General features: G+C 37.9%; 1 protein-coding gene and 1 long non-coding RNA gene across 10 annotated transcripts; one reads left to right on the top strand and one right to left on the bottom strand.

Annotated features, from left to right (window-relative positions):
- Positions 1-1,351: 1,351 nt before the first annotated feature.
- On the top strand, positions 1,352-14,930 carry LOC144634453 (uncharacterized). 8 transcript variants are annotated; one of them, XM_078493405.1, is made up of 8 exons: positions 3,330-3,562; positions 4,799-4,979; positions 5,193-5,829; positions 6,097-6,248; positions 6,480-6,666; positions 7,103-7,282; positions 7,505-7,669; positions 7,977-9,054. In XM_078493405.1, exons 6-8 carry the CDS (start codon positions 7,240-7,242, stop codon positions 8,057-8,059), a joined length of 291 nt encoding a protein of 96 aa, XP_078349531.1. In that variant the 5' UTR covers positions 3,330-3,562; positions 4,799-4,979; positions 5,193-5,829; positions 6,097-6,248; positions 6,480-6,666; positions 7,103-7,239; the 3' UTR covers positions 8,060-9,054. The 8 variants fall into 8 exon arrangements, 5 of the variants coding, with proteins under 5 accessions (XP_078349531.1, XP_078349529.1, XP_078349532.1 ...); XM_078493403.1 differs by lacking the exon at positions 3,330-3,562 and adding an exon at positions 4,229-4,322; XM_078493406.1 differs by lacking the exons at positions 3,330-3,562; positions 4,799-4,979 and adding an exon at positions 4,229-4,322.
- Positions 14,931-20,711: 5,781 nt separating this feature from the next.
- LOC144636192 (uncharacterized) lies at positions 20,712-24,679 on the bottom strand. Of its 2 annotated transcripts, none has more exons than XR_013567480.1 (3): positions 23,331-24,679; positions 22,448-22,535; positions 20,712-21,093 (listed from the first exon to the last, which is right to left on the bottom strand). It is a non-coding gene; the product is annotated as an uncharacterized LOC144636192 (long non-coding RNA). The 2 variants fall into 2 exon arrangements; XR_013567479.1 differs by having other exon boundaries at positions 22,448-22,538.
- Between the last annotated feature and the right edge of the window lie 236 nt (positions 24,680-24,915).

Below are 24,915 nucleotides of genomic sequence, written 5' to 3' on the forward strand. Positions count from 1 at the left end.
TAGGTGAGATGAATATGAAATATTTAATTTTACCTTGCGCGCGTCATAAAATTGTGCTTCTTGTTGCGCTGTCTGTATTTGCTGTAGACTTCTGATTACTCACTTTCTTTTTGATAAGGTTTTAGGGATCATTATCCTTGCAGATTACCGATAGTTTGGCTTCACTGTTCCGCTATTTGTTCGTCAGTTGACATGAATGCATTAGCGTAGCATGTTTAGATAAAATTTGACCAGTATTTTGTGCAGCGAATTGCATGGTCAGGATTGTCATGAAACTTCCTGATACAAAACTTGAGAGCTCTGAGGCTTATTTGCTAAAGTTTAGGAGAAATCTGTCGTCGGATTTTAAATTTATGGACATTTTTGGTAAAAACAAGATTTTTAAAATATGTTCAAATCTCACAAGTTTTTATTCCCACTGAAAATCGAATGCCATTTTCCGTAAATTCGAACATTTTTCATTCAGGACGCAAAAATTCAAAGAAATCGGTGAAATCTTTCCTGCCAAAAAGCGCGATTCAAAAATGCAACCATCACGTAAATAAATAGGTTTGGGCCACCTTAACGAATCCGTGTCTGTTCACATCAGAGATTATGGAGGGCTATTTAGAGGGTATTGTCCACAAATCACGGGTTTCAACTGATTAAACATTTCGAAGAGAGTTTTGAACACACTTTCAATCAAGTGTTTCGTAATTTTTACACATTTAGAGAAAAAAAAGCAATTGCACAACAGATCACTTTTTGTGAAGAGGAAAAAATACATACTAGTTATGCAACGCTTTCGAGTGGTATACTATGGAATATCCCACGAGTCACTTGTATTTTCTCGGTATACACACGAGCCTTTAGGCGAGTGTGTATACCAAGAAAATACAAGTGACAAGTGGGATATTCCATAGTATACCACGAGAAAGTGTTGTGTAACTATTTTATACCATGCCATAGAAAATACGCTTACTAAATTTCGTGGAGAATACAATCGCAGCGCACGATGGGAAGGTTCGGTTGAATACCGTCGAATATACAACGGCTTTCCTGTATTCTGATTGGCTGTATTTTCTATGGCATGGTATAAAAAATAGGTTAGACTCAATTGCCAATGCCTAGCGCAAACGTATCTGAAATCATTATTAAACGATTGCAACTGACAATCGATATAATCGATAAAAATCGATGACAATTGATGAAAATCGATGAAAATCGATACTCACAACTCTTTGGTTCATCGATTTTCATCGATTTCCAATATCAATCGATTAATTGCTATCGATTATTATCGATTACAATCGATTTTATCGAATATCGAATTTCATCGATTGGGCACGCCGGGAGAGTTGCAAAAATTAATAAAGATATAAACGGTTTTTTTATAAAAAAAAACCAGCCCGGGGGGCTTCGAACACCAGCAACCGTGCGACCAAGAAGGCCCGGGGTTCGACTCCCCGTATCTCGCATTTCCGGCCTCTTACGGAGCCCATTTATAAGATATAGTACCATATATAACATATAGTACCATATATAGTATACCATGAAATTTTGCGAGCCATTATTTTTCTCAACTTTCACTTTTTTCCGATTTCCCCGCGACTTTTCTCTTTTCCCGCCTTTTATTTATACCGCTGACACTGCATTTGTGCAAGGAGTCAAATTAATAAAAGAGAAATGGCAAAAGTTGACTTGTACGTTGTCGTAATTTATTTCGATGACTTAGCTGCCTTTATGGAAGGTGAGGTTTATTTTGCTGTCAAATCACGTAGTGAAATCGCCTAGGAAGAGGGAAAGATGTCGGAAGACAATGTTCAAAGCGTCCTCCTCAGCTTCCGACCTTGTGTTCGTCGCTGAAGGTGAGAGCAGAAACCCTTATGGGTTTCTGGTGAGTCAGTTAATCTAAAACCGAACTGAGAACGTTCGCTCACTCTCGTAAAAAGAATATTCTACAAAAAAATGTAGGTTTAATAGCAAACAACTAGATCGAGAATCACTTCTTGCTGAATGCTCACAATATTTTATGAAAATTATGTAGCTTTATGTTCCTCGAGGGGGGGGGGGGGGAGGGGGGAGTGGGTGGATTCTTACTTTTTCCACTTAGAAAAGAAACAAAGGAAATTTTTAAGTACCGGCATTGGTTTACGAGTATATTAGTCAATCAAAACGTACTTTATTGTCATGCTGCTGTTGTTTGTAAAACCCATATTTTCAGACATCTCCATATGTGAACACAATCATAATTTAATGAAATTATTGATTTATGTCAGTACAGACATGACCCACTAAAACATGGCTAGAATTAGGCTTTTACTGGTTAATCCATGCCACATTGAATAATGACACCCATCATAACACCCTAATGTCTGTTTAAGAGGCAGCATCTTTCGCCTTGAAAATCATGTCCATATAATAGATCACTTATTTTTGTAGGGTATGCATGGCCACAACTTTTATCCTTCAGAGAGCAATTGAAAAGCGTGGAAGTTTCCCCAACGAGGACATGGCCACCCTTTGTCGACTGGCGGGGTGGTCTGAAGAATCAGGAGCCTGGAGGCTTTATGTAAAACAAGTATTTGAGCATAGCATAGACGCAAGTGGTCTATTGTACAGGTACATATAGTTTAAATTGACCAGTGAATCATTATAAGTGTTGTGCATGCATAGCATTTTCCCAAACTTTTGAGAATGCATACCGGCAGACAGAATATATATTATATTAACAGTAAAGTTAGTACAGTTTTCATGACAAAGATGAGTAAAGCTCATGCATGTAAACAAGGGAAATGGTTTGAATAGTTCTTTAAAGTTCCTTATCATTTTCTTGCAGTGACTTGCGAACTCCTGAAGAAAGGGTGGCCTATCTGAAGGATGTAAAATCACACTACAATTTCAGACTGGTCGCTCCAGAAAAAATCTCCAAACTATTGAAGACTGCATGTCAATTGCCCCAAAGGAGTGGGCAGACTTTTGTGCTGCAACCAAAAAGACCAGGCTCAAAGTCACTGTTGCAGATCTGGAAGAAGGTAAACTGCATTATATATATGTACCGGGGGGGGGGGGTAGGGGGGTATCAAATATAATTTTAGTGGGTATGTGCTGCCCAGGTCTCCACAGAATCCCATAAAAAATTCTTTAAATTGGCTGTTATTTGATAGAAGTTTAAAAATTATTTTTGGTCTTGAAAGAACCTCATATCTGTTCAGTGATAGAAAGTTGTGGTTTGACAAACTACGGAAGTTTAACAATCGGTATAAAATAAGAACTGACATCAGCTAGTGTATTTTAACTAGGAGGAGCCCTGTGCACAAGGTAAACATTTTACAGGTACTCTTTGATACACTCTCGTGTCGTTTTGGCGGCCTACAAACCATGAACTATGTCTAGTTAACTCGTAGTTTCTCCTGCTAATTATAGATATCCTTGAACAATATGATCCGTCGGCAAAAAGCAAGACCAAGGTGCCGACGAGACTTGTGAACTATCTAGAAACGCCACAAAAGTCCCCAGAAGAAGTATTAGGGGAAGCGAGGCAAATGTATATCCAAGTATCCAAGGCCTCACCCATAGTAGTGTAAGTTTTGTTTTCTGGAAGTTATATGAATTTCATTTTATTATTAACAGCTAATAACGAAAGAGAGATGAACATGTAAAGATGATGTTACTCTCTCTCCTATTCCACCCAGGGGGGGGGGGGGTACTATTTATAATTGTTGAGGGGGGTAAACCGTACTATTTGGGGCTGCACATACCTATATACCTGATTTAGGGGGAGTAGCCCCCCTGGGCTCTTCCATGACAGGCCCCGCAATATGACTGAAACCAGTTGGGAACAGGAAATGCAATATGCGGAATCATTTCAATCATGTTAGCTTCAGGCTTGCTATTTCCCTTTGTACAACTTATCTCTCTTCAGTCGTAATATAAATCATGTGGTCCTTTAAACAGCTTTTATTAGGTCATAACCATCCTCTGACAAATTTTGCACACATTTGCAGAACAATTCAAGACTTAACGGTCAAACCCTTTAAGCCGTTATCCCCCGGGGTTTATTACGATTTATGCTAATTTCTGACTAGTATACATCTATTAAAAAGCCACTTTTCTATTCGTTAAAGGTGACCGTGATTAATAAGGGTAATAATTACCATGTGCATGTTTTAATATCATTTTAGATAAACTCAATGCTGATAGCACGCAAAGGCTATTCAGAGTGGCACCAGGCAGTGTTTGGCGAGAGCCAGAAGCTGCAGAGCTTCTGTCTTGCTCTTTTTAGAGCTGGTTACGCCCCAACAACCATAATGCAAATTCATTTGAGTGGTCTGTGTATTTGGGTAAGGGACACTATTTCTCTATTAAAATCATGCTTTAAGTGTGACATTTTGTGTAGTAATTACTGTCACATGTTTAAGGATCCAACTCAAATGAAATACAGTTTAAAGTTCACCTGACAATTGTTTTTTTCTTGGATAGTAGTGTCCATGGATAATAGTCGACTGATATGATGTACCTCTGTGACCCTAAATATCAGTTGTATTAACATGTTAATTAAGCATAACTTAATCTATTCTAAGCTTGAAATAACATGTTTAAAAATTTTGTTATATAACAGACATTTTACATAATTAAATTGAAGCCAGCAAGAGAGTAGACGCTTAAAAAATTGTTATACAAAAATTTATTTAATTGAAATAAATTAAATATAAGACAGACAAATAAAAAAAGACTTGAACCAAACATTATTTTGCTTGGAGCATTATGTCATTATGTATAGTCTTTTTAAGAAATGAAATCAATCTTTAATACACAGCATGCAAGCAATAGCCTACCATCACCAAAAGTTGTTTACTCTGGTGTGGCTACCACAATAAAGAGGTATTTCAAAGCTCACAGTGGGGAGAGGTCCTTATTCAGTAGGAAGCCCTTGCTCCCCCAAGACGTGGAGCACATGATTGATGTATGTGGCATCAATACTCCACAAGCTCTTCAAAGTAAGTTTATCACCATGGAAACAAATCAAATATACTGAATACGCCTTAAAATGTCTACAAGAGACAAACATATATATCATTTACACTATTTATGGTTGTGGCAAATTGGGATCTGCATTATTTGGCAAACAAGCAATACAGAATCCGTTTTTCCAAGAACAAAGTATCAATTTGCTCTAAAAGTTGCTACTAACGGCTACTTTGTTCTTTCAGCTGCCTTCATGTTGTCTGCCTCATTTCATTCTGGAAGTAGGGGAGGCAGCTTCACTGGGCCCCGAAAGCGCTGAAGTGATGAAGCAAGAGACTGGCCCTTACTTTGTCAGACTGACCATTCGAGTGGCCAATTAAAGGTATCTGTAATAGATAAGTAAACCAAGTACTCTCAGATCCGTCAACAAGTTAGATTACATGCTTAACTAGACTTGGGTATGTTGTGAAGACATAAACTTGAGAAAACAAACATTCATCTATTTAACTGAGAATACAATCAGTAGTCATAACTCAAACATGATTCTCTAATTTGTCTGCTCTTTATGTTATTGTGACCTAATAATCGTTGACATTTCAAGAACATACAGGCATAAAAAGGTTTTTTTTTTTGTCACAGTTATAGCTATCAAGAAGATGAATCTACAACAGGATTCACTTGTCTTTTTCATGTTTTCTAATTACACTTGGTGTTTATAATGTATTATGTAACAAAAATCAGGTGAATCAATGTGTTATAACTGTACTTGCAATTTATTAATAGAATACCACCCCACTGAAGAATGTTCGGGACCTGTTCCATTCTGTCGTGGTCAAGAGCGGTTTTAATGAGAAGACTCTTACCCATCATTGCAATCGTGCTGTAAGTTAAATCCAGTCAGTTATTAGTGCCATGCTTTTCACACCTCTATTTCTCAAATTCACCACATTACATATTTACAACAGAGTTACAAACAAAGATCATCTTTGTCTTTTAAGGGAATGGCCACCAATTTTATCATTCAAAGGTCGATCGAGAAAGGGGGTATTTTCCCGAAAGAAGACGTATCAACCCTGTGCCGCCAAACATATCAGCCTACAAACTAAGAGTTATGTCTAGTTAACTCACAGTTTCTCCTGCTATTTATAGATATTCTTGAACAATATACTTCGGCAAAAAGCAAGACCAAGGTGCCGACGAGACTTGTCAGTTTTCTAGAAACGCCACAAAAGTCCCCAGATCTAGAGGAAGTGTTAGGGGAAGCGAGGCACATGTACATCCAAGGCATTACCCATAGTAGTGTAAGTTTTGTTTTTTAGAAGATATATGAATTTGATTTATTAACAGCTAATAAAAAAAAGAGAAATGAAAACGTAAAGCTGGCGTGCACATGTCGTATTCGCACGTCGTATTTTGTTACTCTCTCCTATTCCACCGGGGGGGGGGGGGGGGGGAGTTTCCTTGTAATTTATGAGGGAGGCGTGCTTAATAAGGGTAATAATTACTATTTACCTGTTTTAATATCATTTTAGATAAACTCAATGCTGGTAGCACGCAAAGGCTATTCGGAGTGGCACGTACCAGGCAGTATTTGGCGAGAGCCGGCAGCTTCTCCCCATCACTGACCAGAGGCTGCAAAGCTACTGTCTTGCTCTTTTTAGAGCTGGTTACACCCCAACAACCATAATGCAAATTCATTTGAATGGGCTGTGTATTTGGGTAAGGGAATCTATTTCTCACTTTTGAAATCATGCTTTAACTGTGGCATTTTGTGTAGTAACTGTCACATGTTTAAGGATCATACTCAAATGAAATACAGTTCAAAGTTCATCTGAGAAGTGTTTTTTTCTTGGACAGTAGTGTCCATGGAGAATAGTCGACTATGATGTGCCTCTGTGAACCTAAATATCAGTTATATAAACATGTTTAGCATAACTTAATCTATTATAAACTAGACATTTTACATGAATAAATTTAAGCCAGCAAGAGAGTAGACGCTTAAAAAATTCTGTTATACAAAAACACGTTTAATTAAAATAAATTCAATACGATAAGACAGACAATAAAAAAGACTTGTACCAAACAATATTTTGCTTTGAGTCTTTATCATAATGTGTAGGCTCTATAAGAAATGAAATCGATCTTTGATACACAGCATGCAAGCAATAGCCTACGGTCCCCAAAAGTTGTATACGCTGGTGTGGCTGGCACGATCAGAGGTACTTTAAAGCCCACTGTGGGAAGAGGTCCTCATTCTGTAGAAAGCCATTGCTCCCTCAAGAGGTGGAGCACATGATCGATGTCTGTGGCATCAATACTCCACAAGAACTTCAAAGTAAGTTGATCACCAGGCAATGATGGGAATCCAATATAGGGGATAACCCTATATTGGATTAAAATGTTGACAAGCGACCAACATATATTCCATTTAAACTATTTATGTTTGTGTAAATTTCGGATCTGCAATATCTGGCAAACCCTATACAGATTCCGTTTCTCCAATAACAAAGTAACAATTTGCTCTAATAGTTGCTATTTCTATTTTGTTCTTTTTCAGCTGCCTTCATGTTGTCTGCCTCGTTCCATTCTGGAAGCAGGGAAGGCAGTTTCACTGGGCCCCAAGGGCGTCCAATAGCAAAGGAACTGCTGGAACAGTTCAAGATACCACCTACTTCTTCTGGCTACATGGAACTTGGGGCCATCAGAAGCGTAAGCTATCAGGGTAAGAGATGGCACTTTGTCTGATCACACAATAAGGAAAAAGTCTCGTCCCATCTTTCACATCGTTTCAACAACATTTCAATTTCAATTTCCTACAGGCAATTCGATTTCAATTTCCTTCAGTTGCCTTCATGTTGTCTGCCTCGTTCCATTCTGCTGGCCACGTCAGTGAAACTTGGGGCCATCAGAAGCGGAAGCTATCTGGTTTAGATATGGCACTTTGTCTGATCACACAATAAGAAAAAAGTTTCGACCCATCTTTCACATCTTTTCAACAACATTTCAGCTTCAATTTCAATTTCCTTCAGGCAAAGACATCAACCAGCTCTTGTCTATGTTCAGAAAAGCCAAGATGCAACTCTTAGGAGAATTTTGCAGAATGAAAAAATGACGAGCTGCACGCAAATGCCGCTACAAGGAGGTCACATCCCAACAAAGGGGTGTGGTAATTAGTATTTTGTGTGGGCAATATCAAACTTGTCCACTCAAAGCCTTGTGTTATATTCATCGAAAATGGACTTTAGGTGAATTCGTCAATCACAGTACAGCAGTTAGTTTTCTGCCCAGGAGTGTGTGAGACCACCAGGAGGAGTTGAAGCATCCAGGATGGTCAAAGAAAAATCCATCTCACCCTGACGAAGCTGCCAACTGGTTGTGTCATGGCTGTGGAAAGCGCTTCAAAAATTGGAATATCTTGTACAAGCACAAGGCTATTCACACAAAGCCGTTCGACTGCCAGCATTACCAGCATTCTGCTTCATCAACACAAAATCTGTGGAAGCATATGGATACCGTGCACAACAAGATTCTCCCAGTGCAAGGCCACTGGGTGCGTCCCCAAGTCAAAAAAGAAGAGTGAAATTCTAATTAATGAAATAACATGGTGTTAAAGTGTATTTTAATACACCTTAACAAAGACTTTGCAATGTATAATATAACGTTGTTTCAACTGTAACTGACAAATTATGTCTTTTAATTGACTATGAGAAGTGAAGAAGATGATCTGTTCATTAATGTTTGGGGCACAGTGGTGTTCTTAAAAGTAAACTTAAGACATTTTTATATAGATCAGCATTTTAATGTATCTTTTTAAATTTTTTACTGTATTTTACCTTTAGGTTTTATATAATTATATGTATACTTTTTATTGTTTTTAATTAAATTCCTGTAAAGCACTTTTGGTCAGTACATGTAAAAAGCGCTCTATAAATTATTAAATTATTATTATCATTAGTAGTATTAGTAACTTTGACGATGAATTTTATGTATGAAAAACTAGACCACAAACATTTTGCACAGGTCAGTTGCATATGAATCATAAAAATCTAAAGACTAATTTTTATAATCAATAATACCTTTGTTGTAGCCTTATATTAACAGGGATCTGTTACAGTTGTTTTTCAGGCGGCCATTTCATTTCACCCCACTTCATCCAGGCTCCCTGTATGATGTGGCCAAGTTGGGATTTGTGCTTCTTGCCATAAGGGGACCTTCGCCCTTCCTGGCCAACAAGCCTTTCTAGAAGGGAATTTTGAATAAAAAAAACACAGGCAAAGTCATAGCCGTTACTTTGCCAGGTGGACCATTCAAGCGGCCAGCTAAAGGTACCAATACCTGTTAGACACTAACAACTGATGCATGTATCTCGGGCTTGTGCCAAGCAAATATATATTTACAGCTGAAGATTGTCAGAACGAGGTGTGAATGAGCAATAAATTTGGACAGAAAGCTTACATTTTTTCTAAGGAAGAAGCTTCTTTAAGCCCGTCTTAAGGGTCTGTACATGTGCTCCCTCGTACGCTAACATGACTACCAAATTTTCTAGACTCTGACATTCCTAGAACCTGCAGTCATAAAAAAAGTTTTTTCTTGTCACAGTTATAGTGATCATGAAGATATACCGGTATCTTTGACAGGATTCACTTGTCTCTTTCATTTGTTTTTTAATTGCACAAGTTGGTGTTTTTAATGTAAATCATACATAAAAATTGATTGTGAAAATCTAGTGAATCAACTTGTTATAATTTTATTTGCAATTTATTTATCGAACACCACCCCACTGAAGAGTGTTCGGGATTTCTTTCATTCTGTCGTGGTTAAATGCGGTTTTAACGAGAGACACTTACCCATCATTGCCATTGTGCACAGTTATAAGTGGTAATAACCCTTTTTTATTTTTTTCCAATTCAGAAAGAAACAATGATGTACGTTAAGGAAGTGACATGCTTTTCATACTTCTATTTCTGAAACCCACCACAACATAATCATTTGTAAAACAGAGTTCCGCACATCTCTTCTTTGTCTTTTAAGGGAATGGCCACCAATTTTATCATTCAAATATCAATAGAGAAAGGGGGGATATTTCCCAAAGAAGACGTCTCAACTATGTGCCGCCTAGCCGGATGGTCCGAGACTCCTGGAGTCATGGAGTTATTTGTGAAAGACATAAATGAGCGTCACATTGACACAAGTGGACTTTAATACAGGTATTGTTTTTCTTTTTTATCTGGGTGAAAATATTTACACTCCACATACATTATAATATGATTATTATTTTTTTTAAACAAAAAAAAAAACATTTCAAAAATAATGATACCATTATTTCAGTAACTGTAAGTGTATAACAACTTTTTCTTCTAAATTTATTCCATTTGTAGCACCAACTTTTTTAAATCATTTATGTTATGTTATGTTTAAGTGCCCCTAACCTTGGGGAAAAATAGGCTTCTCCAAAAATTTGAAGAAGTTGGCATTGAAATCGATTTCCTTCAACTCGCTAGAGATGAAGACCTAAATGATTTGTGTCTTCAAGGTTTCTCCCTGACCAAAAGGTGGCAACTTAAAGAAGCAATAAGAACTATCAGAGATAAGATACTTGTCGTTAAACCTCTTCTGTGACGACTCCTGGCATCGTGGCCGCGGACTCTACTTGGGATAAGACAGGAAATGCCAGGTTTTCATTGGTATTTCAAATCCCAACAGCTTTTATTTTTCTTCTCCAGAAGACGATGCCTTTATTGTGGATGACGTCTATGAGGAACAGCACCCGCCAGCAGCTCCAACAGCAACAAGGACTTTCATGTACAAACAGCATTGTGCCATTCTTTTTTAAGCCATTGCTGCAGGATTAATACACAATTATTCAGACAGACTTGTGTTTTGTGCATCTGCAGCTTGAATTCTGTACTAAAACACCTTTCATTTGGCCCCTGCCAAAATTAAAAATGAATATATAACCCATATTGTTATATAGACAGCGTAAATTTAAAGGAAACGATTAATGGCCACAGTGCTGTGCCAGTCCTACACACATATATAACCCATTTCACCGTCTGTTGGACACACAGAACTGGGCGCCATCAGTTTGGGGTAAGTCAAAGACAAATGAATATGAATGGTACAACTTTCAGGACGTTTTGAAGTTGGGACAATCAAAATTTAAACCGTCATTATCAGAAAAAGTGGAGTCACTGTTTTCAACATAGCTTTTAGGGTATAAAGAATTGAAATATTCTCCACTTCCAGCCTCTCTTCATCCAGGCTCCCGGTATGAGGTGGCCAAGTTGGGAATCCTTCTTCTCACCATATGGGGCATTTGTCTTTCCTGGACAACAAGCTTTCTTCTTCAAAGTGGTCAGAGGGGAAAAGACAGAAACATTTGCATTAATTTAACCAAGCAGGACCATCACATTTACCCACCGCAACACAAGGAGTAGAAGATTCCAACGACATAGAAGAGGGACAAATGGAAAGTGAGGAAGTGCAAGAAGCAGAGGACAAGGCAGCATGTGAAAAAACAGGAAAAAGGGGCGACCAGACTTTAACACCAGTTTCACTGGAAGAGAATTAAGTATAATATTAATACAAATGATGTGTCTAAATGTTTTTTATTCTTCCTGTCATCCACGTGCAAAACACCACCGAACTAAAGAATGTAAGGGACACCTTCCAACACAGTGGATCTGAAAAGTGGATTAAATGAAACGATTACCACCCACCACTGCAACTGTGCTGTAAGGCCCTGTTTATAGCTTGTGGGAGAAGTGGGTGTGTGTTCGGTTGGAATGTTCGATTGCTGAAGAAAACGAAGAAACGGTGGGATGGGAGGAAACAAAAGTGTTGGTTACTGTTTGCAGTGTACTCCTGGGCGAGTTTCTCTCACGGCATTTTTCTCAATGTCGGGTCGAATGCTCTTTAAAATAAAGTTGAATGTTTTTCTTGACACTCGAAACGCTTTCTTGAATCTTCCTTCATCATATGTCGCCCAGACCAATTCCCACCATCATGTAATTCTGATATCATCGGCTGCGACGACAACTCCGGTGATGCTGAACATCTTCATCTTCGACTAATTGTATCAGCAGACAAATCGATAAACAAACTCGCGCAAGAATCCTTTTCTTCATCACTACCAGTGTCAACATTTGACGTCGATGATGATGAACCCTGGCATAGTTGTTGTCTACTTTAATGCCAAGATTTGGAAAGTTTACTATTATTAGTATGTCAGGTGGTATGAAATGTTCATATGCCACATACACTTTCTTGCAATAGTATATGTTTATGCGCCAGGCCGAGGTGAAGCATCCAGAGTGGTCAGCGATGATGATGCTACCAACTGGCTGTTTCATGAATATGGAAAGCGTTTAAACCATTGGAACGACCTGTACAGTCACATGGCCACACACACAAAGCCCTTCAACTGTCAGTATTGCCAGCACTGTGGTTCATCAACGCACAATCTGGGAAAGCACATGAAGACCGAGCATGACATTATTTTACCAAAGCAAAGCCAATGGGAGTGTCGCAAAAACAGGATCAGACATGAACAGTAAAATTTTAATTTGCTGAATAGTATAGTAAACAGTCATTCTCTGGGAAAATGTGTAAAATTCAAGTAGAAAAAGAATTGCCAATGGATGCTATTTTATGTATATTTGACTGAAAAGAAAATCAAAGGGATAGCTTTTGATGAGAACATAAACGGAATAATAACCTTGCCAGATGTAATTTAAATGTTACAAATGTGACAGTCAATCTATGTCTTTTGATAGACTATGAGAAGTCAAGGAGATGTTCTGTTTGTTAAATAATGTTGGGACAGTTCTGAAAGCACATGTACATGATATTAAAAGACTAACGTATTGTCAAAGGGATAAGTTTTGGTGAACTCATAGAGGTTAAAATAACTTTTCAATATACAATATCAATTTGTTGCACAATGGAGAAGGAACTTAAAATAGGTTTTATCCTAAAATAATTTTCACAGACTATTATAATTATTTATTTATTATTTATGTTGACTAATGTACAATGTTGGCAGTATCACTGCATGTACAAATTAAAGTGCATTCACAGATGTACATTGAATTTGATAATTAAACTTGGTTCCTCTTCTATAATACAATCTGGGTTTACAGATTTTAGCAGAGTTCTGCTGGGATAATTAAGTCCTGTTCAGTTCATGTTTTTATTTGCAAGTTGATTTGGGTGCCATTGCAACATACTGCCAATAGTCCAGAACCTTACCAATAACATTTCCCACACCTGCAGTGTTGGTCCAATAATACATTAACTACATCACTGTTATGAAAACCAAACGTGATGGCTCACAAGACTGACATGACCATAGTAACCATAGTAAATTTCCAACTCACTTTGTTTTGTGAGAACTATTCTGCTAATTTCGAATTTTATTCTTTTATGTAGGCAAGGATCAGAAACAACTGAAACTGTTGTTGAAAAACACAAAGACAGGCAGTTAAGGCCTTTTGTGCTGAACACAATGCAGCCCTTCACAGTGAAGTAGCAAAAAAAAGCCTCATCCAAACAAAGGGCCTTTCCAGACACCACTCAATGGCCTGACAAAGAGTACGAGGCCAGTTTGATTAATGATTTTGAGGAGATTTACGAATCTGCCAATTGCAAGCAGCCTGACAATTTCGAACCTGGTAAAATGCCCCTACAATTGATGCGAGTTCAGGTGCTCTACCGGGGAGGAGATGCTGCAACACCAAGCCCAGAAACAACGTTCCTGGAAATACTCGTTCCTGACACTGCAAAGTGGAATGTGCTGTATAAGTAGGACTTTATTTAACAAGGGTGACACCTGACAGTAATCAAACTGATAAACTTGTGGCCCTCACAAAAATATAACAATAACGGAAATATAACAATGTTAAAAACTTTAAAAATAGATTGAAATAAAACTATGTACAACATTAAATACAATAAGACAATTAAGAATTAAAATTACATGAATGATTGCGTATGGATTTGATTATTTAAAATTTGTTTAAAAAGAGAACGCTTAAAAAAATTAACACTTGGGCTTCGTTTTAAGTCTGCGCTAAGTGAGTTCCATTCTTTGATTGTCCTTACACTAAACGTCTTGCCACCTTCAGTATTCCTCTTATATCGAGGGCAACTTAAGTTAAGATTACAGAAACGAGTTGATCTTTTATGGGTATCGGAGTAAACTTCTGATGAGTAAATCATTTATATATTCCGGCGTGGTGCCATTAATCCGTTTATAGATTAAGGTACATCGGTTAACATATGATTCTGCATAGAATGGAATCCACTTTAAAGTGTTAAATAGGCTGTTCTTTCGGCGTCAAGGATAATCCTAGCTGCCCGTTTTTGGAGACGCAGAAGTTTCAGAAGATTTTCTTTACTACAAGAAGTCCAAATCGTGCTGCCGTAAAGCAGTACAGGTTTAATAACCGTAGAGTAGTATATTACGCGTTGATCACGTTTCAGGTAGGGACTAATATGACGAAGAAGTCCAATGCGTTTCGACAGCTTTTTGTATAACTCTTCAACATGACGATTAAATGAGAGATCTTGATCTAACGTTACACCAAGAAGTTTGAAATCGGTGACGTGCTCAATATTACTTCCATTTAGGTTGACATCTATTGAGGAAGAGGGAACAAAGTTCCGCAACCGTTTCCCTGTTACCAGCATGGTTTTGGTTTTTTCCGAATTTATAAACATTTTGTTTCGTGCTGACCACTCATCTAGATGCTTGAGATCTTGATTTAGAGCATGTACCAGATGGGGAACATTTTCCCAATTTGATCTTTTTGATAAAGTTGTGTCATCAGCATAGACGTCAAGTGTCGAGTCACATATACTTAACGGCATATCGTTGTCAAAAAAAAGAAAGAGAATTGGTCCTAATATCGATCCCTGAGGCACTCCTTGTAACAACTGCTTACTTGAAGAGCAGCACCCGTTTATACGTACATACTGTTTCCTGCCGCTGAGATATGACCTAAACCACGTAAGTGATAGGTCATTCACCACATAGATCGACATAAGCTTTGTATGGCCAGTTTTACATAAAGAAAAATATGGATACTTTAAAATTCACTGTTTTGGTTTCCTTTGTTTATTATTCATTTTACTAAATTTGAGATACATGGAAAAACAATTTATTTAATTAATTATATGGTTTTCCCTCCAGTATCCTTTTAAAGAAATAATGGGCCACTTCTTGCACTATTATTTTGTACTCGGAGTTGGTCTAACGTTTTTAAAAAACACACAACAATTTCTATAGTCAAAAGCATAAGTATTCAGAAGCATGGTGCACTATGTTGGTTACCAAAGGCAACCACTTCAGGTGTAACAAGAGGGTGGGCTACTAAACATGTTTGGAAATTCATAATTTATACAAACTGGTATGCCAAACACTTTGCCTTATTCGTTCCTTTTTCCTCACAAAATAATTTCTCAACACATAGGTGATGATATGATTGACATAACGTACACCATAAAATATGTTGACACCATTACTACAGTCACTGTAAGTACTATAGCTTTTTTTCCCCCTTTGGGGGACCGCGGGGCTTGTAAGACTAAAACAATTTCCTCTATTTATTCCCACGTACACTTATGTTCGACAAACTGAAACACTTTTACTGAAAAGAATACAGTTATTAAAAGAATACTATAAATGTATGATTTTACGTTTGTAGTGGCAAGGCTGGTATACCAAAAGACTTGAAGAAGCTGTTCATTTGCAGGCTTCTTTTTAAGTCACGAAATCAAAGCAGACCGAACATTAATGTAGTGCAACATCCTGGTTGGGCAAAGAAGAAGAAGATACTCGTTTCTTGTACTGTAAAGGGTGTAGCAAGTCTTTGATGAAGTGAATTGTGCTTTATAAGCATTTTTATTGCACCCACACAAAGTCCTCCATGTTTCAAGATTGCCCATTTACAGCAGTATCTGTCACATCTCCACAAGCACATGGCATCCACAACATCAATTTTCCCCACGAGAGTCACTGGATGCATCAGCAACAACAAAAGACGGTAAAAAAAAAAAGATGTAACATGTCCTTAATTAACCCCGTTTTGGAATACTTTCAATTTCACATGTGCCTGTCTCATGAAGCCACACTTTTCAACAAAATCAACGGTTTTCAACTGGGGTAATACATTGTTTTAAATTGTAACTATTTAATCATTTTTAGAATGGAATATGTAAGCAAGAAATAAAATCAAAGTTCAATTAAAAAATAATACTTTGTTATAAGTAGAGTTTTTTACTCTTTTTGACTATAAGTTGCAAGGTTTTTTTGCATAACACGGAACAACAGAAAACCTTTCTTCCTTTCAACCTTCCCCCACCAATGCCCAGCAGTTAGCCAACATCACATTAAGAGAAGTGTTTTTTAATGTTCCTGCAATTTCATGTGCACAGCTGTGAAGGCAATGCTTGGCCATCAAGGACATCATCAACGTCAACGTGTTAAGGTTCAGACAAGGCTTTTGCTGAGTGGAACTACCTTTATGTGTATCTACCGACATAGGACAGAACCATTCATCCTCGTTCTAAACGGTGTAGATAGCAAACACAACCACTGGACCATCAGCAAGGTATGGAGAAAAGAAAATCTATTGGTGAAAATCTAAATCACAATCTAACCAGCACATCTTTGTAAAACAGAGCAGTTCACTTTGCTGCTGAACTGTTGGTTTTTGTATCAAGTTAAAAAATCAAGGCAGTGTCCCTTGGGAATGTGGGCGGGTACAAAGATACAAGAAGAAGGAATAACAGGGACGCCACTATATACCGCACCTGAGGTAATTCTAGAGCAGCCATATGACTCAAGTTGTGATTGGTGGTCACTGGGTGTAATGGTGTTTATAATGACCACCTTTAAGAAGCCGTTTTCCTACAGCGACTTGCCAGACCTCTACGAGGCAATATGCAATGAAACAATATTATTCCCACAGATGTCTCGCATTGCAAGGGATTTACTAACGCAGCTCCTTGAAAAAAATCCGGTAGAAAGGATAGGTTACAAAGATGGTAGCAAACCCTTGATTAAAAATCACAGCTTCTTTGGGCAAATTAATTGGATGTTGCTCGAAGCAGGAAAGCTCGAGCCGCCCTGGAAACCAAAGAGATGATCAGCCACTATTCCAGCTGATGGCCTTTTGTTGGCCCGTTTATCTGTCTCGCTGTATATGTTTGTCTCTCTTTTTTTACGTCGATGTATATGAAGGGTCCTGAAGGGGTATAATTCCCATTTTCCCAGCCATATTTTGCCCAAATCCCATGAATGTTTCCGCCATTTCCCAGGCTATTGTTTCCCCAAATTTTCCCAGTTACCAAATCCCAGTCCCTGTGACCCAGATCGCATTTTCCCATGCAATGAAAATTTCCCAAATCCAAGTCCCATTTTATCCCTTCAGGCCTCTTGTGTTTGCATGTTTCTCTCCGTTTATCTGTTGGCGATTTTGTGTGTGTTTGCATGTCTGTGTATAAATGATTTATATATTCGATTCATTAAAAGAATGGCATCTAAAAAAAAAGGCAGTGTCCCTTGTTTAGATTTTATTTAATTTTAAGGTGTTCCTATTATGCAAAGCAGTAAACTGTAGGCCACTTTTTGCACCATTGGTCTTACCTTTAAAAACAACAAACACAAAAATTCCAGTACCAAAAGCATTAGTATTTAGTGGCACAATTTGCTAGCTTTAACGTTGTATTAGAAGGTGGTGTCCAAAGGCAAACCACTTGAGTTGTAAAAAAAGGGTGGGCTATTAAAACATGTTTGAAAATTCATAATTACCAAGAAATGGTACGATAAACACTTTTGCAATGTTATAATTAGTTACTATTATTTTTGCAAATAATTTCTTTACACGTAAGTATAAACACCATTACTTTAAAAGCTGTAAGTACCATGATAGCACCTTTTTTTTTTTTTTTTTTTAAGACAAAATTGAACACCTTTACCGAAAAGAATACAGCTTTTTAAAAGAACATAAAATAAATGTACAATTGCATGTTTACAGTGGCAAGGCCAGTATACCAGAAGACTTAAAAGCAGCTGTTCATGTGTGCAACATCACTGCTATGCAGGCCTCATTCAAAGTCACAGAGTCAAAGCAGACAGAAGATCTATGTTTTGCGGTTTATATTCTTGGCGCAGACATCCTAGTTGGCATATCTAACATACCATGCACTGTTGGTGCTTTCCATGTGAGCATCATGGACTGAATTTGAACACCATCTCAACTTTTTGAGGTACCACCCATAGCACTAAGTGGTACTTACAAAGGTTGTAAGTCGCAGAGCATTTCAATACAAATAGCCACACCCTACTAAACACACAGATCTAAGGGATCATGCTCTGCGGTAGAAACAAGCAACGAAAAATGCCAGGAAATGCGCCTCATTTTCAAACTACGCCCCAATCAGCCGCACTGTTTGAATTTAAAATTCAGATACCTTTAGGTTGTCACCTGCACTTCTCGCACACGTGCCTTTGAACTCAAATCTGGCTTTATGGTGCAAGCCAGCTTTTCAACCGACTTCACTTTTCCACTGATTAAAGGGTAAAAACGAATATTTTAATGAAGTTACTGGTTATTCCTGACATGTTTAACTGTACTTCTATAAAAGGCTTGTCAGGCATTTTTCACAACATGTAGAATACCAGTTACAATGCGTTGATGGACACTGAATCAAGTCATGCCCCCCTTTTATGGTGGTTTAATGGTGAAGACAATGCTACAACATAAGGACAGAACTCTTGATGGTCTAAAAAACACCCAAGTTGCACCCCTCTAACACTGTGAAGGACATGACTTATTGACAAGTCCGTTGTATAATTATGCTCTTTTGTATAAATTCTTCAATTGTCAGGAACGCCAATATGCTGCAGCACCTATGCCACTGCTTCGAATGCACATGACTTCCATGCACAACACTGAGATAGGCTACCAGAATTACTGGCTAAGACAAGTGCACTATAACGTACCGGTAAATGGAAAATCCTTTCAAATTGAGTACGGATGGTACTTTTGTTTTTGTTATAGCTCCTCTCATTCAATAGATATTCTATTTTTAATGCAATTTTAATGTAAATCATTTTATCCATTACGACAATATTTGTAAGTACTTAAGTTTTCAAAATGTTGGTTCCTGTGCAGACGGAAACGTTAATATAAATCAAAACAGTAGTTTTTTTAGTAAGAGTAAGTGTCTTTAAATAAACCCCTCTGCTCATTTTCTTTTCTGAGTTATCAGTGTAAGGCAAAACTTGAATTGAAAAGAGAATGTTTAAAAACCATATTTGCTTGACAGCAAACATACATTCACAGCAATTACCACCTTTTTCTTGCTTGAATATGTGCAGTATAACACATTTATCTGCATGACCACCTCTGGAATGAAATAATGTAAGACCACAAATTAACTATAAGTCTGACAAAAAAAACAAGAATAAATGGAAGTTTACATTTGCTACTATTTTTATCTAATCAGTGGTCAAATTAAACCTTTACAAAAAGTGATGTAAACAAGTATAATCAAGTTACTCACCATTCAGTTTGAGTTTTTTTTTTAACTGAGATAAACCTTCAAGGTCGATCCTGATCATCATCACAAAGCTTAATTTCTGCTGTCACTTTCTTGAAGCAAAAAAACCTCTACAGAGTTTAGGAAACCATTCTAGCAATAAAAAATTCCTTCCAACATTTAAATATAACTGTTTAAGTATGAAGAAAAGAAGTACTCAAAATAAAATAAAACTTTGAACATTTTGGCTCGTTTTGGCAGCAAAAGGCAGGAAGCATAATGAAATGTGAAGAATACAGAACGATGCCTAACAAGGCTTATCTATGATTGACCCCGAAATGCCATCAGTCACTTCCAGAATATAATTTCCATTTACAAGTTAAAGAAGACATTCAAAGCCTATGCATGCCTCCAAGTCAAAGGTCAGCAGTTTGACTGAATTTCTCCCACACCATTCTTTCTTACCATGTAGTTTTTCCTTTTTCCTTTCATTAATTAGTCCCACGATATATCCCACATTTTTACAGTTTATTATTTGCGGTGTATTGTAACAAAAATAACTAACTAGATTGGTACTAATAATGGCAATTTGGTTGTACAATTAATTAAATAGTATTATTAATAACTATTTAATCTGCTGACTATTTCAGTTTACACCATAGCAATAAAACTTAGCTTTAAAAGTGGACATCCAAAAAATGCAACCAAAATGCATAATTCTGCACTAAAAATGGCAGGTTCATATAGTAAAGAATATGTAAGGCCAAACCATTTCCCATTTTTTGTGATTGACTGTGGATCTTCCAAGTCCATAAGAGTAACAAAGCGCTAAAAAAGAACAGATCCAGCTATCAGCTTTGTAGCTAATCAGCAGTGCAAATATTACTCTCAGCAGGGGTGCTGTATTTGACTAAGCATTGTTTACTGGGCCTCAAGCCCAAGGCAAGGAATAGCAGAAACAATTTTGTGGGATAACAGCACATCATTGCAATACTTTAATAAGAAATGCAACCTTTTCATACAATTACTGAAAGTTCTTAATTAACCTTAAGCCCAATAAAGGTGAGGGCCCCCTATCGCCATCACAAGCCTTGGAGAATTAAAGAACCCAAGGCTGCCCCACCCCAGGCAAAGACATCACCCCCAAACTGGAAAGGGGAGTAGTCAGGGCACAGCACAGTGATTCATCTCCAGAGAAAGGACAATAATAATAATCTGTAGCCAGGTCTCTGCCTCCTATAAAATGGATAGAAGAAGGTCCAAATAATCGAATTCCCCTTGCCTCACACATTGCTAAGACAATTATTCTACATTACGTGAAAAGAGTTTAACAGACTATGGTAAAAAGAAAATGACAAATATTATATTTGCAGGAAAATAGTTAATTTATTATTGTGCAAAACGATCAGTGGGTAGCTTACCAAATCTAGACAATTTATTTGCATTTGTATGGTGGTTGAAAGACCATTCCTGCTCTGATGTGGTCACAGTTCTTCAGAAGCGTGCTAGCCAAAGTTAAAATTGTTCTCCTTTCCAGAAATGGAAACCCTTGCCTCCTTTGCAATTAGTATGTGCCCAACACCAACTCTGTTTTCAGACCTGCAATTAAAATGTACAACAGTAAACTGTTAAATTTTCTGCCAAGCTACAAAGAATGAAAAAAAATTCCCAGCAGACCTATGAGCTTACAAAGGGTCCACAGTAGGAGTTGACACAGTATAGGCCAGCATAATTTGGGGTATAATCAAGTTGGAGCACTGGGCATTAATTATTATGCAGACATCATACTCCCATTTTGCAACATAAAAGTCTAATTTTGTAGCAAAATAAAGAAATAAATACCTAATAGAAATAATAAAGATAAAAATTGATGGTTTGTTGTAGTAAACATGTTATATTTATACTCATGACTCTGTTGTTTTGTAGGCAAAATTAATTTTGCAGTTGCAGTTGTTAGTACTATTATGGGGGAGAGAGGGAGACTCCCTATAGTGGACTTATGGGGAGGCTCTGCCCAAAAGGGGTACTTTTTTCAGGCTGTAGGTATATAAAAGGATAGGTCTCACCAGTTGCAGGAGTATACAAAAGTGTAGGGAAAACAGTTCTGGTATTCAAGTAAAAATGAAACTAAGAGATGTACACAGTATTCCTTAATCTGCAGGTATGTAAAAGCAGTACCATTGCCAATGGTATATAAAGGGGTTACCTTATCCATCGAAAATGACATTATAAAAAGATAAGGGTTTCAACCTCAGGCCAAAGCATCCCACCATACTATTGAAGTACTACATACTTAAGTTATGCAACGCTTTCGAGTGGTATACTATGGAATATCCCACGAGTCACTTGTATTTTCTCGGTATACACACGAGCCTTTAGGCGAGTGTGTATGCCAAGAAAATACAAGTGACAAGTGGGATATTCCATAGTATACCATGAGAAAGTGTTGTGTAACTATTTTATACCATGTCATAGAAAATACGCTTACTAAATTTCGTCGAGAATACAGTCGCAGCGCACTATGGGAAGGTTGGGTTGAATACCGTCGAATATACAACGGCTTTCCTGTATTCTGATTGGCTGTATTTTCTATGGCATGGTATAAAACACTGTACGCCCGATTTCAGAGCATTTCTTTTAAATTAGCGGGAAGATGAAGACTCGAAGTGGCAATTTTTTCTTTTTTCTTTTTCTTTTTTTTTTTTTTGGGGGGGGGGGGGGGGAGAGACGGGTAGGACTGAAGTTTTTCTGGCATAATTAGGAGCATTATACTTGCTGCCAAACATAATTTGGAGCATAGCACTCCACTTTCAAGGGCAATGACATGGAGCATAATTTTATGGGTAGACACATTATACTCCTTGTCATTACCCTCGAAAACAGAGTGTTATGCTCCAAATTATGCTTGGCATGGGTTTCAGTGGAGGGGGACAGGGAGGTCTGAACCTCCTACCTCCAGTGGCTTCTCCTCCCATTTCCCATGCCTTCTACTCCTTTGTCACACCCCTTTCTGTAGCTGTTCACTCCTCTTTGTTCCATATCTACTGCAAAATATAACAATGTTGCAAAAATTTTTCGTTGTTTGCATCACCTTAGAAATCCCATTCCTGCCCTCCCATCTTCCACATCCTGCCCTCGCTTCTCCCGCTTCCCTCCCCTTTTCTCCTGGGCTCCCACCCACTGTCCCACTCCACTTTTTAGGCTGTTTACAATATACAGCTGGGGGGATTTTAAATTGGGGTATACAGTATTTTTACACAAAAATTGGGCCTTTATGGGTATAAGGTATACTGTGTTTTTCCAATATTTGATATTTTGCATGTTTTTGAGGGAGCATTTTGGGTATACTGGGTACGGTATATTGGTATACCACTTACCCTCCTGAAAAAATAGAAAACCTGATTGTATGCTTTCTATAACAGTTACGATAAAATATTTTGCCTCGTATTTTTAGTTTGTAATTCATGAATATTTCATAACTCAAGTTTTTCTGAATAATTTTACATCGGATCCCCATACAAACATTTCCCGACTCGTTTGCCTCCCCCAACAAAACCGCGACCAGGTCTATAGTGTATTAACTATTAAACATTAAAAAAAAAATACCAAAGCGGTTATAAAAAACAGAAAGGTATAGCGATTGCCCTGGTCAAAACTGGGGTTAAGCGGCGATTTATGGACGACCTCGGCAAATGCGTGGTCCGTCAAGAGATTTTATTCTACAACTTCTTCTTTTTGTAAGCCTATTTTTTTTAGAGATGCAAACGAAAAATATTTCCCTCACAAATGTCAGTGCTACGTTCTTTGATTTTTTCTGGCCAGTAAAAGCTTTTTACCTGATTTCGAAGTGTCAGCTTTCAAAAATCCATTGAGGAGCTGGATTTTCCCCATGTGGTCCGTGTGACGTTTCACTGTTTATTAAGATGGCAGCTTTCGGTGAGAAGCACAAGATTCATGACCGCCGGGCAGTAGTTAGTTCAGTTTACTTCGGTGAAGTCTATTTGTGCAGCCGTGGAGCGTCTCCTTTCTTCTCTTGTACCTCTCGGGTTTTTGCTTCGCAAATGATTCTTCAGTGAACTTGTTCCAGCATGCAGTGAGTGTGAAAAAGTTTATAGGGCCTCGGCGTTGAATTTACCAGGTCGAAGTTCCCTCCGGAATTTGCACAGTTTTCATCTTCAAGTCAACAGATATTGCGTTCAGTCCCGTAAACTGAATGTCGCCATACAATTTTCCAGTAAAAAATGACGTTTTAGTCAGCATTTTAGAGAAAAATACTCGAAGGAAAAATACTTGAAGTCATTTCGCCGTCCTTCCTTTCAACTGACCACTGTACACTCGGTTTCCCGCCTTTGTAATAGTCACGTGATCGACAAAAAGCGCGCGAAAAAACGACGCGCCTGGCGCGAACCTCCTACTAAACCCATCCCTACCCGTACCCCGTCCACCGACCCGATGACAGAAACAAATTTTATCAGTGCACAAGAAAAATGTAGCTTTTAATAGTCAAGGTAGAAATACTGACAATAGCCGAGATCTTGAATTCTCTTCCACGTTCTTATTTACCCGTGCTTCAAACCTGCCTTTTAAAGTTTTACTCCCGTGTGTGGGTGGGCACGGTTTGGGACGTCGACTGGAGGTTCTCAGATTGCGTTGTGTTTGAGTAAGCCGAATTCTAACTGGTATTTTTGTAGCATTTATTAGATTTGGTTTAAAAAATAGTTTCTTTTTTTAAAATTTATTACATGGGTATTGTCCTTTCCATCACTTCATCTTTGAGTACCACCGTCCCGACCTGGGTGCATGGTCAGTCAGTCACACCCAGCTGAGGGACCTCACTTAAACTTGGGGTGAAATGTTGGGAAAGGTGGGGGGAGTGGGTCTGACAGGCCAGTAGGCCTGTTCCGATTGTGCTCGTAAAATGATGGAAAGTTGCTCACTGGAATGCCAAAAAGTTGCTAGAAAAGTGCTCCAAAATCCAAAAAGTTGCTCGAAAACTGCTCACAAAAAAAACCCAAAACGTTACTTTCAAATTAATAAAATTCCCCAAATATATGCTAATTTCTCTTTGAAGGCAGGCAAGATTTCTAAAGCATTTTCATTCAATTTAACTGCAACAGAAATACCTTAAAACATTTTAAGGCCAAAATTTGTTGAATTACAAAAATTTCTTTCACAAAGAACGATACCGATGACGTCGTGTTTCTTGACGAGTTTTTAATGCTGAATGGATGATCCTAAAGTTGAAACATCTTCTGAACTTCCTCGGAAATCTTCAGCAAATTACGTTAATCTTCGGAAAAGTTCGAAAGATGCTCGAAAACGTTTGTATGGCCTTCCGGGGACGGCGGAGCCGGGGGGGGGGGTTTAGCTCCCCCACTTTTACAGAAAAAATAAAAAATTAATAAGAGAAGAGTTTCTTAA

This window comes from Oculina patagonica, chromosome 13 (genome assembly GCF_052425735.1).
Source record: "Oculina patagonica isolate OP01 chromosome 13, crgOcupat, whole genome shotgun sequence".
Classification (NCBI taxonomy): domain Eukaryota; kingdom Metazoa; phylum Cnidaria; class Anthozoa; order Scleractinia; family Oculinidae; genus Oculina; species Oculina patagonica.

What these genes read in the sequence shown, in the direction of transcription:
- LOC144634453 (XM_078493405.1), top strand. Translation starts at nt 7,240, where the DNA reads ATGATCGATGTCTGTGGCATCAATACTCCACAAGAACTTCAAA. An exon ending in TACTCCACAAGAACTTCAAA is followed by an intron (nt 7,283 to 7,504) that starts GTAAGTTGATCA and finishes GTTCTTTTTCAG; the next exon opens with CTGCCTTCATGTTGTCTGCC. An exon ending in CAGAAGCGTAAGCTATCAGG is followed by an intron (nt 7,670 to 7,976) that starts GTAAGAGATGGC and finishes AATTTCCTTCAG; the next exon opens with GCAAAGACATCAACCAGCTC.